Raw genomic sequence first — 12,990 nt, forward strand, 5'->3', positions numbered from 1 at the left:
GGCTGTCTGTAAATACATGCTCCCTACAGGTAATTATTGATCTTTGTGCAATTATACATTTTTGTGTAGATAGGCTTTTACTCTGAGGAATTATCTTCAGCATGTGCTGTCATTTCCCTATAGTGTGATTCCCTTTAAAAAGAGTGGAAGATAATGGGACTAGGTATGACCTGAAGAGGTCATCTATTCCATCCTTCTGCTGTAAAGTAGGATCAGCTGTGCTTAAGTTATTCCCAGCAGATGTTTGTCTAAACCCAGCCATGTCTTGCAGACAGAAAAGTAAGATTACAAAAAATAAAAAGGAATAGGATATGTTCTTTATCTTGTTGTCTGTGTTACCTTGATCAGAAGGAAAAACATAAATAGTAATAGCGAGATAGGTCAGTCTGGACATGTCTTATGATTGGAAACTTGAACCTTTCTATTCTGTGTTATGTCCTGGACAAGCTGAAGTAGCACAGATGATGAATGTCTACTATTTCATTCTAAAAGTGATAGTTTAAGTTGCATGTGCCAGCACTGTCATTTACATTTTGTTCAGCCTACATTAATTACAAAGCTGTCCCCATTCCCTCACCTATTCCTAAATAAAATCAACAACTTTCAGCACTATCAAACACCAGAAAAGATGTTTTTTGTGGACTCCTACTGCTGAATATCTTGGTTCACAGGGTTGTTGTCTGCCCTTGAACCTGCTGAGTCACAGGTTCACTGCTGTGGCTCTTTACAATGCTACCACCATCAAGCAGTTGATGGGTTTAGCAGTTATATTCAAGGAAACAACCACTTCAGACATGCTTGGAACTATTTCTTGTTTAATGGCTGCAAATAGGAGTCTAATGTAAGAAAGAATTTATATCTGTAAAGATCTTACAGACGTTTCAGTCAGTTGAAACCTGTGGTATGCAAATATGGAATGATGCATGGTCTGTATGATTATCCATACTGAGGTTCAAATCCCAGATTTATTACCACAATGCTTTGCCTAACTCAGTTGATAAATGGGATTAATAAGAAAAATCAGAATTTAACATAGGAGATAAAAAGAAACTGTAATTGTAGGTGGTGCTTTCTACTTTTTCCAACATTCAGTTTTACAGAGGTTTGAGGGCATCCCACACACACAATCCCCTCCCACAGGCACCCACATTTGGTTTTCCCCTGAAGATCAGGTTTCTGACAGGAAGATGCTTCCAGGTTGTGCTCACACAACTGCTAAGGAGCAATTTAATCAGTAAGAAGATAAACCTGCAACAGGACCAAAAAGCTGGAACAGTAATTAACTCCTTCTTTTCCATGCCCTCCCCAGTTTGGAGTCCCTGACTGCAAACTTAATGTTGAATTATAAAGTCTATTCCTTCCTTAGGGAAAGCTTGCTGGCATCTTCTTGTTGTATGTTCATGTCCCATCATGTCCTATGTTGTCAGTGACCCAACAAACAAACACCAGATACTGCAGTGCCACCTCTGTTGTTCCCAGTGTCTTTTAGGGATAGGTGTTTTCAATGTGTTAGGGAAAGAAAAATTTTGGGGTAAAAGAATATATAAAAGTTTTAAAAATTTTTTTTAAAGTTTAAAATGTATTAGTGTTATAAATTCAATGTACAAATTATGAATTAATTGTACAATATAGATATGTTCCTTAGATTTGTGGCTTAGGCAAATTTCAATAGCTCTTTAAAGACGAGTTAATTTTCCATTGTAATGACTCTGAGGAAGGGTTTTAGGGTCTTATCAGTCTCACATTGAGTTTTACATGCAGCCCACTCATAAAAAAATCATTGCTTTGGGCAGTCCTCAGTATAAGGAGGGGTTTTGACTCCACCTGGAAGTGCATCTTGTGTGCACAGCCCAAGTGTGGGGCTTCAGGGCTGTTTCCAGGGTTGCTGAAGGGGCAGTGTTTGTCTAAACACAGACCTAAACTGTGGGGACCTGAGGGCTGCTCACTGACTCATTTCTCCATTGAGTATTTTGTCTGTAAAACTTGGGCAGAGAAAGGGAGAGAGGCTTAATAGCTTCCTGGAGACTTAAGATCCAATAAACGCTTGGCCTTACAGAAGATGTTTTAAGCATCTTGTATAGCTCCAGCCTGCTGGGCATGTTGAAGCTCTGAAATGCAGCCTGTTACTGCTGAGCTGGGGGAAAACCCCAGTGATGGGCTCACCATGTACCTGTTCTTTCTCCATGAAGCTACAGAACTGGAGCACACATCCAGCACACTGACCTCTGAGCATTTGACAGTGTGTTTTCTGTGGATCTCTCTTTGGGTGGGAATTGTATCATTTCTTGTCAAGCAAATGATGTCCCTTGCTCCTAGGTGCAATTTTATGTTCAGTTTTGAAATGTTATTTTACTCCATGTTCCCGAAAGCAGTGAAAATATACCCAAGCTTCCCAAAGGAGGTGAGGGAAACAACAAGGTTAACCTATTCCATCACCTCCAAAAGTAGGTATGGAAACTGAGGTCCACACAGTGCATGTGAACAATATTCAAAATATCTCCTCCTCCTTTCCAGTTAATGCACCCACATCATCTCTGCTTCCATTTAATCTCTCTTCTCTTTAATGGGTGGGGAGAGAAATCATAAAAAGGGTCACAGCTTAGATGCACTGAAATCAAACATTGCAATAAAATGACCTCATAGGGTGTGTGTCATTGGGCTGGGATAGACCTTTGACCTTTTGGTGAGAATCAACTGTGCTGATTGGTTGGGGAAAATATTCAACAGATGGGCCCTCCTTAATCCTCTGCTACACAATAAAAGTGTAGCCAGATAACAACAGTTCCTCTGGACTGCACAGCCTGCAGCTTTACATGAAGTAATCTTGTAGAAGCAGAAATTAAACCCTTTCTGGTGTTTGGTTTTTTTTTGTCACTTTTTTCCCTATGTTTCCTTAGTTTGTTAGGTGGGCATTGCCTCTCCTCATACTTAGCTAGGACAGATTTTGGAATGGTGAAAATGCATGTCATGAACATGGTGTGCCAGGAGCAAGGTGGCTGTCAAGTTAGACTGGGGACTTGTTTTCCAGAGTAATGAGCATTTAAATCACTGCAATGTGTGTCTGATGGTTTAGCTCCTGAAAACAGATTATCAGCTTCTCAGTGCATGTCCTGCATGGCTTTGGAACATCAGTGGCACAAATTGTTTTTATTCTCCATATTTTAATTCTTCATAATTCTTTTTATGGTTCATTTTCTTTATTGACGTGAAACAAATAAACATTTCCATTGTTGGCAGCATCAGTAATGAAGGCATCGGTAGCTTCAGTGCTGAAGATTTATCCAACACAAAGTCAAGCATGATGTCCTCAGAGGTGACAGGACAGAACAGGATCTTCCAAGAAGATGGAGGACAAACAGGCTCTGATTTCTTAAAGCAGCCTGCAGAAGCAAGAGAGAGAAGTCTGCCTGCTTCAGTGCCTTTAGCAGACTGTGCCAAAGAACCTGTCACAGCAGACCATACAAGCAGAAGTGACAAGTGCCCAACCTCAGACTGCTCTGAAGCAGTGCCATCACCATGTCCCACAAGTGACAAAGAAGAGGGAATAGCACAAGCTGAGGACAGAGGCCCACACTGTGACAATATTGCTGCCACTTCTATGAAAAACGGAGACAATGATCCCAGAAAGCCCAGCCTGGAGCCCAGCCCTCCTGCAGCAATCACAGAAATGCCAGGAACTGCACAAAGGAGTTGGAGTGAATTAGGATTGCTGTGGCAGAGGGAACAGCTGGGTGGCATGAGGGAACCACATGTCAGCACCTTCCCCCAGGGTAAAGAAGCAGGAGATTATTTTACTGCTCAGGAGGCCAAGCAGGAGCAAGGAGTTTTGGAAGTAGGTCAGGCACAGCCTGTAATGCAGCAACGTAGACAGGACACAGATGGTGGAGAGGGTCTGCCAATGAAAAAGGAAACCCTAATCCTAAATTATCCAGCAACAGGAGGCTCAGACGGTGAAAAATTTGGAGCAAATGTGGATGCTCAGGGCTTTACTGAGCTCAGTGAAGTTGGCAATCTACAGACAGGGGTTGTCATAACAGCTAAAGAGAATGAGACAAATCCAGCTCTATCTGGAAGCAAAGGGGAGCAACCAGAAGCCTGTACTTTAATGTCAGAGTTGCCTTCTAACCCTCCAAATCTCTTTCTTGTACCAAAGCCTAAAGAGCCTTCGAGGGAATATGTGCCTGGAAATGACACTCAGGATCCAATGAGTGGTACAGGGAAAACAGCCTCTGAAAAAACTGAACTCATTTTTCAAAGAGAGCTTCAAAAGGAGGATGAGCTCGTTAGCACCGAGCATTGCAGTGTGCCTTTATCATTTAAGCAAAAGGAAGAAGAAAAATCAGCTGTCACAACTGAAAGCCTAAAAGATGAAGCCAGTAGCAATGAAATTACAAAAGCTGATGATTTGTCTGGAGAAAGCATCACACTTTCTGAAACAGAAAGCATTATCAATCCCACCACGGAAAGTTCCCCAGTAGATAAAAGATTAATACTGGAAGAATATGCATTAAGTACTTCTCTGAGCAGATCCACAGTGCTGAATCAAAAAGAAACTGAGGTGGGTTTAACAGGAGAAAAAAAAGAAGACAGAACAGTGGAGGCACAAGTAACAGAAACCAGTGAATTTCCTGAGGGGTCAAGTGGGGCAGAAAGACAACTACTGAACTCTGTCAGTAGCCACCACCAGGACATGGAAAATACCCACTTGGGACACAATCCTAAAGATTTCAGTCTTTGTAAAAAGGCTTCACCAGATGACCCAGGACAAGAAGATGGGGGAAAGCCTCTGCATTTAGACAGTAACTTTAAATTGCAAGAACACAATTCACACTCTCTTGGTTGCAAACCTGAACAACAAATGAGTGAAGAAAAAACTGAGGATGATCTGGAGAATAAGCTTGTGGCTTCACCACAGTTTCCAAGAGAGGAATGTCCTCTGAGTTTTGATTGTTTTAATGCTGAGGCAGAAGACAAAACTTCAGGCAAGTCAGGCTGTAGTGGGACTGAAAAAGTTTGTTCAGCTGATGCACACAGTTCACCTCTCCTCTACCCTGAGAACAATAATACTAAGCAGAGTAAGCAGGATGAGGCCTGGGAAAAGGTTATTGCTAGAGAAACTGCATTGGAACCTGAATGCAAAACTGAGAGTCAAGGGAAGGCTGAGAGCTATAGCAAGTCAGAAGGAGGAGAAATGTCCAAATCAAAACTTGAGCCCCAGGGCTCTAATGAGTTGGCAGTCCCCATGGATTGCATGGATTTACAAACTGAGGAGAGCTCACAGGCTTCCAGAGCAGAAGAAGAGGATGGTCCCATCACTGAAATGCCTTGCAGGGATCCAGAGCAACAGCCTGCAGCTGCAGAAAGCAGTGCCAGGGATGGGGAAGTAAATGATGATATCCAGCAGGAGAAGCACCAAACTGGGGTGAAGAGTTTTGTGGAGGACAAAGATTTGGCACTGAAAAGTGAATGGAAATGTGATGAACAAGGTCAAGGTCAGCAAGGTCAGCTGGAGCAAGTAGCAGCAGAAAGTCACAGAAATATGCAGGTGGCTTGTTTAGAAACCCCCCAGGCTGTAGCTGCTCCTTCAGGACTAACTCCTCAGCCTATTTGTGTGGAGGAAGGGGGTGACAGCCCTGTCAGTGAAAACAAGTGTCCCTCTGAGAGTGACATGTGCAGCTCTTCAGGGACCCTGAAAATCAGAGAACTGCAGGAAAATGCAGGTGTTCCAGCTGCTCTTCCCCAAGCAGGGCAAATGGAGAAGTCAGTGTCTGCTGCTGGGGACAGTGACTGGATTTCAGACACAGGACTTGAACAGCAGAACCAGCAAAGCAGTCAGACAACTTTCACAAGAGCAGGTGATCAGGAGCACAGAGAAAATGCTCTAAAACCTGAAGGGCCATTGGACCTAAATAATCACAGCAACATACCAGAAATACCTCTCAACATTTCAAACAACCTCAATAAGGAATCTTCTGTGCCAGGTCCAGCCCCGACCCAATGTGAGTCTGCCACAGGAAAAGAAAAGGAGCAGGATAAAAGCAGTGCTGTGGTGTCAGAGAGTATGTACAGCAGTGAACAGGGGCAAAATACTCCTGGTGTGACAATGTTTAATTTGCAAGATTGCAATGAGCAAAACACAAGTGATCTCAAGGCACAAGAAAACTGCTGTAGTAAGCAAAACTTGAACAAGCCCGAGCAGGATAATAATTCTTTGATCTCAGCTACTCAGCATGAAGCAGCATGTCATACCAATGTGTTTTCTAAAGAATCTGACAAGAATGAACAGTCAGGCAGTGTATGCAGGATAAAGGATACTCCTGGTGAAAGCTGTGCTGCTGATATAAACCCTGCTCTTACAGGGATGCAGAATTCAGCAAGTGCCACTAACATTTCACAGGCTTTGCCAAGTGATCCAGAAATAGCACATACTTCTGATAATCCTGAGAAAAATGAGCCTCAAATATCCCATCCAGAAACTGAAGGGGAAACGCCATTAATGGCAAATAACTTGGAAAAGATTGAAGGTCTGATTGCTGACAGGGAAATTATCCAGAAAGATGGAAACATGGAGTTAGGTTGTGAGGACAGGGCTTCTGTCATGGAAACAAGGAAAAGTGATAAAAGTCCAGGGGCACAAGTATCTCCTTCACCACTGCAGGCACACAGGGAAGTTATTCCCACTGATAAGTCATTTAAATCCAGCTGCATTCAAAAGACACCAGAAGAGCCTGGTAATGGGCAAGCAAATTTTACAGCCCTCTCTCCACAGACCTCTGCACTCAGCCATCCCATCCAGCAACCTGGAAACAACAGTGGAACCAGGGGGGATTTGCTAAATAATGAGCTGGAAGTTGTAGCACCCCAAAAAGCCTTAGAAAGTAACTCTGATTTGCAGATTGCTGCAGGTTCTCAGGTGGCTGCACACACAGATCCTTCACCCAGGGAAAGCAGAGGTAAACCAGCAAATTCAGAAAAGATTTCTGCAGGGAGTATGGGTGTTAATGAAATAGATGTTCCAGACCAGAGTTTTCAGGGTGATGAAAACAGAAGTTTAGCCCTGCCAGAGATTTTAAATGTGGGGCAGGGTCCTGGCGACTTAGCACAGTTGAATCCTGAGAAGCTGGAGGAAGAGATATCTGCAATTAAATCCAAAGAAACAGAAAGTGAGGTAAACTTCAAAGAACAGCAAATTGACAGTTCAGCAGAGTCTCTGTTCACTCTTCCGACTCCAGAAGGGAAGCTGCTGAGCCTTTCATCTGTTGGTAAACAAGGAGGCTGTAATGAGGAAATTGCAACCAAGATCTGCATAGATGACAAGTACGGTGAGATCTTAGAGAAACCTGGGAATTCACAAAAACTGGAAGAGCTTTCCAAAGAGAATAATAACATAACCAGGGCAGAGATCAGTATTTCTGAGCAGTCTGCAGAGAACTCTGGAAGGGAGCATGAGGCTCTGACTTGCAGCTCTCTGGACATCAGCTCCAGCCTCCCAGACTTTAGACAGCATATCAGCCAAATATTTAAAAAAACTGTCCACAGCACTCTGAGTGCTGAATTACCCCAACTTTTGTCTGAAAACCATGCAGGCTTCAACCAGAGTCCAGTGGCCAGGGACACAGCAGAAGAGTGTGGTGCTGAGAACTTTTCAGAATCTAACCAGGAGAGCAAAGCAGCTCCCAAGGGCAGCTCAGAAGCAGAGGGGCAAGAGTTGTCTTTAGCTACTGAGACATTCTGCAAAGCTGCTGAAGGCAAATCTCTGCAACAAGAAAACACCCTGGCAGAGCTGCCACCCCCGAGTCTCCAGGACGCTGAGAAAAACAGGCAGCCCAGTAGCTGTTTGGAAGTGGTCCCTGGGCTGGATGGCACTACATCTGCTGCAAGCACTCTGGAAAATCTGCAAAAATCAGCCCAAACCACTGAGCAACCAGAGAGCGGTGAGATGGAAAGAAAGGAAGGCGTGTGTGCTGGTGGAGCTGATCCTGACTCACTAATAAGCTTAGAGATAAAGCAGCAAGGACTGGCTTCATTTGATGGGGCAGCAGCTGAGAACTTCCCTGCATATTCTGCCAGTGAGCAACAACCCACTGGAGCTGTGATCTCCACAGGCGACATACAGAAGAGTGAGTCAAAAGATGCTGCTACTGCAGAGGGAAATAACTTCATTACAGAGTGTAAGGCAGAACCAGTTTCATCTGGAGGGGATGTAAGTCTTCCTACTGAACAGTGCCAGGATCCTAAGCCAAATGAACAGGAGAAAAGCGAGTCCGGTGCTCCAGACACTGCCAAGAGCATCTCTGACATGGCATCTTCAACGTTTGTCCCAGGAGGATCTTACAAGCATGAAAAATTGCCAGACAGTTTGGATGTGTCAGCCGGGGAAACTCAGGGGACACACATTGACAGCAATTTTCTGCATGATGTTAATCCTTGGGATGACATGCAGGTGACAGAGGATGATCCAGTAAGTAGAAAATGCTTGGAAACACTGGAAGAGTCACAAGATGCACAGGAAGAAAAGGAATTGACCTTGCATGGGTTAATAGATTACTTAAAAAATGAAGGGAGCCAGGATGATTGCTTGCAAACTGACTCTGAATTGGAATCCAGCAATAAGACTGAGGGCAATGTCAAAGAGAACAGTGACACAGTGTTAAGCACAGCAAAGACAGGCAATGAAAAAACTGGAGGCATCCCTGAAACAGGTACTGCCAGGATATTAGTCACTGGGGAAGGTGACTTAGCTTTAAACACAAGCACTGAAGAGAAGGAGACAGACCTGTACAAAAACCACTCTCCCACTGTTCCTGAGATGGAGCAGGGTGAGCAGTCTGCATTTTCAGATCTTGCTGTTGCTGAAAATCAGCAGAACAAGATGAATTCAGAAGAAGAAAGCTCACTTCAGGATGCCAAAAGAAAGCTGTCCCCTCTTGCACTCACTGAGCCTAAGAACCTTGACCTCAATGAACTTCAAGAGATGGCTGTGGCAGGATTGCTTCCTGAAAGGTATTTACTTTAAATTACTCTGTGAAGTGGTTGTCAGGACAGGGCTTGAGAAGGATAACATTGCCAAGGTGGAAACCCATTGCCTGGGTGGTTTGGGAGGGCACTGCACTTATTCTCAACTTAATTTCTATTAAATTGCTCTTGCTTCTAAATGTGAACTACATAAAAGAAATTTGTCATAATTTGTAAGGGCAGAGGGGTCCTAAAAGCTGAGAAGCACAGCTCTTACCTGTCTGTCCTGACATGTGTGGATTAGTTTACACTTCCCACTGTTCACATCTCATAGCCTAAAGTTAAGCAAACAAATAGCACTTCCTAGCCTTCAGTTAGTGGGTGTTTACCTAAGTTTTGGTGACCCAGTTGAGTGAGACTTGCAGCATTCACATGGTGGATTGCACTATTTAAAACCAAGCCTACAGTACAACCCAATTACTCACACTCTTCATTGGCTGGGCCTCCCTCTTTTGCTCCCAAATAATATAATTGTACTGACAGCACCTTTGATCACTGTGTTATTCAGTGTTTCTAGTGACATGGAGTTGTTTCAGATGTGAATTCTCCTTAGCTGGGATTTGTAGAGCTTAGAGCTGGTTGTTTCTGTTTTCCAGACCTGTCAGTAACTGCTTTAGTAAAGCTGACCTTTTTTTTTTTTTTTTTTTTTGTGTGTGTGTGTGTCTGTGAGTTTCTACTTTGCGATCTGATATCTCAGTTTGATGTGCAGTTAATTCAAAAGAATTCTGGTCTTAGAACAGGTGCTTACCCTTTATGTATTCATGTCACTGCTTCCTCTGTAACCTCAGGAACTTTCTCATGTGCTGTCCTCCTTCCCATCCTGGAGGCAGCAGTTTTAGCCACAGCAGCTCAGGGAAGAGATGACAGCAGAGGAGAAGGGCAAAGTGCTGATCTATTCAGACACCATCAATAACTGCTCTGAAGAGATGGAATCTTTGCTGTTACCAAAAAATGAGATGATACTAAATAGGGAAAATGCTTCAGTGCTACATTCTTTAGAGAGTAAAATGATAAAACCATATTGTAAGTGAAAATACCTGAAGCGTTTCTGTTGTGAAAAGGAGGCAGAGTTCTTATTGTTGCTGTGAGTCAGGGATGGAAACTGAATGTGAGGTAATTGTGGGAGCAAAATGCATGTTAGAAGAATATTAGAAGTGTTGGGAATCTGAATAGCTGTATGACTTTACCTCTACAGATCTGCTATAAAGTGAAAAGGAAATTAGACCCTGCTATTTCTCTCCAGCTCCTTTCCATCCTTTTTCTTTCTTTTTATATGATGGGAAAGCTTCCCAGGGGGTAGCTTTGAAATTGCCAAACAAATTGCTGGCAGCCTGGTTCAGAAGCCTTAAGGGACCATGGGGCAGTGCATGGTCCATGCATGTGTTTTATATTGGGGAGGTGGGGGGGTATCCTACTTTAAATAAATACCTGTGGCAAGCAGGGCAGGGTTCTTGAAACAGCTGCTGGCAATTTATGGAGTAGTTGCTTAATACTTTGCCCAGGCTTTAAGAATTCATCATCACCTGTTTTTTCAGGGGGAGGGTTTGTATCAACAGGCAGCTGCTACTCTTGGAGTGCATCTGTAGGTGGTGTCACCCATACCCAGAGTGCAGACAGAAGCAGGAGAGAGGCAGCACAGGGCTGAAGGGTTGCAGACATGCACACTGGGGACTCAGGAAGGTAGAAAGGAGTCTCTGCTTTGGATCTGGCTTGTGTCTTAAAGGTTTCTGCATTTACAGTGCAAAAAAGAAGCAGAAGACATAAGCTAAGCCAGCTGGTGTTCAGCAGGTGCAACACACTTACCAGTCCACTTTTCCTCTAAGCTTAAGACTGATTTTGCATCATTAAATTTCCCTCTGTATTCCATACCTGATGTATTCAGGTCACAACACTCATTGCTGCAGAGTGGCTCTGATCCTTACAGAGAGCAAACTATGATAGCTGTGCAAAAATAAAAATAAAAAAAAAAGTGCCTATTTCTAAGAGCTGGCTTCAGGGATCCGGGCCTGATGGAAAGAGGTTCAGGGAAAAAAAATCTTCCCCTCCTCTCAAAATCGATAAATAAGTAGTAGTGAGAAGTATATTATATTTGGGAGAAGGAAATGGAGTGTTCTGAATTATTTCAGCCCTGTTTTCTACCATCTGTGCTGCATCCATAAAGGTCTGTCTCTCAAAAGGTCTCTTATGTTGAAACCCTACTGAACTGCAGGTGAGGGGACAAAGTTGCATGGTCTGACTCTTCAATCCTTGTTAGGATTTCTTCCTGTAGAGGAAATAGAGGAATTTCTTTCCTTCCTGGCTATGGCACTTGGTAGGAGGGTGATCTTGTGATGAACAGAGACCCAAGGACTGTCTGAGTGACTCCTCCTCCCATCTCCTGTAGTGCTCAACAAAAAAGAACCAAATTTGTACACCAAGGCAATAGCATGGCATCTATAACTTCCCTTCAAAATTTCAGTGGAAAAAGACAGTTCTTTTTGGAAAGGAAGCTGTGGGTGAAGCATTAGCTCCACTTTCTTCTGGAAGTTCCACCATGCTACTAGCAGAAATAGGGAAGGGCTGAATTTTGATAAATCTGTGTACCAGCACTAGAAAGAAGTTAAAAAATAATCGTTTTGGAGCTGGTTTTGACATTTCTCTCTCTAAGAAGCCTGTGACTGAAAACCCATGTTCATGATGGCCACAATATCATTCTTCCCATTGACTATTGGGCATCTCACCACTCCACTTCCCTGTCTGAGTTTCCCTTGCAAAGGGAGAGCAGGATTTGAGTGGTTTTGGTGGTTTGTTTTTATTTTATTTTTTTTTTTCATTTTGCAATGTCTACATCCATGCAACAATCTTTTGTGGAGGGAGAAAGGAGGCTCATAGAGGGAGCTCGTATACCTTGTGGCTCTATAATGGTCTTGTTTGCCCCAGCAGCATCTGGGGGAGTCCAGGGCAGTCTCAGGTCAGTGTGGCTGCAGGCAATCGGTATCCTGTTCCTCTCAGACTGGTGACACATAAAAGTAGCCTTAAGGGACAAAGAGGCTGTGGCACTGCACTGCTTTGAAGAAAACTGTTTCTTAATAGCTTTGGATACTGCAAGAAACACCCCAAAGGGCCCTTTCCCTCTGTCATCACACTATAGGTGCTCTAACACTGCCTTTGGTTTTTAGAGAAGGGAGAGTTCTGCTGCATTGACTCACATCACCTAAAAATATATTCTTATATGGGGAGGATGTTGGAACAGATGGAGTTAGCAAAGCTGCTTGAAAAATATTCTTTAGGTCCTATGTATAGGTCAGAAAAATCTCCAAAGTTGGTCCAGACATCCTTTTGGAATTGCTGCCTGCTTTGTTCTTGTCATCAAAATCTGGCAAGTTCAATGAATCAGAAAAGAATGTTCAGGCCTTAATAAATACTGACTTGGTCTTTTTTGTCTGAAGAACAAATACAATGTTAAATATTTTAACAGTCTTGCTGGATGAGGTATGCAGCAGAGAACTGATTTTCAGATGAATCAGGTGCACACCCAGGACCACTACAGCTGTGTGTTGTTAGCATCTGAAAACAAGAGTTTGCAGTTAAAGGGAAACTTCAGAAAAGAGTAATTACTCAGCTTGCTTTCTTTCTCTACTTTTTAACTTCAAAATTAGCTCAGGTGTGCAGTATCTCAGGATCACAAACCAAAGGGAAATAGTACTGAAGGTTATTTACACACAACTGAGATGTACACAATTATCCAAGATGTTTATCTCTCTCTCATTCTGCCATTCATTCTCCCTTTGCATTTGGATTATTTCTCCTTATTTCCCCCTCTCCCTCATCTTGCTGTCACTGTTACCCTCAGTAGGTGTAACTGTTATTTCAGTCATGTTTTTGGAGATGGAAGCAGCTCAGCCTGCAGTCCTGAATCAAATTAACAGCATGGGGAGAACCTGTGGGAATTTTGTCTGTGTGAAATCTGTGATATTTAATTTTGGGATTTTTGTA

The 12,990-nt window shown here is 43.2% G+C and overlaps 1 protein-coding gene across 22 annotated transcripts in view; it reads left to right on the forward strand.

Moving 5' to 3' along the window:
• Positions 1 to 12,990, forward strand: part of TACC2 (transforming acidic coiled-coil containing protein 2) — a 129,098-nt gene that overhangs the window by 30,480 nt on the left and 85,628 nt on the right. For 21 of the 22 annotated variants that reach the window (XM_071749582.1, XM_071749575.1, XM_071749577.1 and 18 more), the window contains one exon: positions 3,238 to 9,003. The exons of the other annotated variant lie outside the window; for it this stretch is intronic. In XM_071749582.1, coding sequence (XP_071605683.1) covers positions 3,238 to 9,003 — 5,766 coding nt within the window. The remainder of the gene's footprint in view (positions 1 to 3,237; positions 9,004 to 12,990) is intronic. 22 annotated transcript variants of the gene reach the window in all.

Source organism: Heliangelus exortis, chromosome 7 (assembly GCF_036169615.1).
Source record: "Heliangelus exortis chromosome 7, bHelExo1.hap1, whole genome shotgun sequence".
Classification (NCBI taxonomy): domain Eukaryota; kingdom Metazoa; phylum Chordata; class Aves; order Apodiformes; family Trochilidae; genus Heliangelus; species Heliangelus exortis.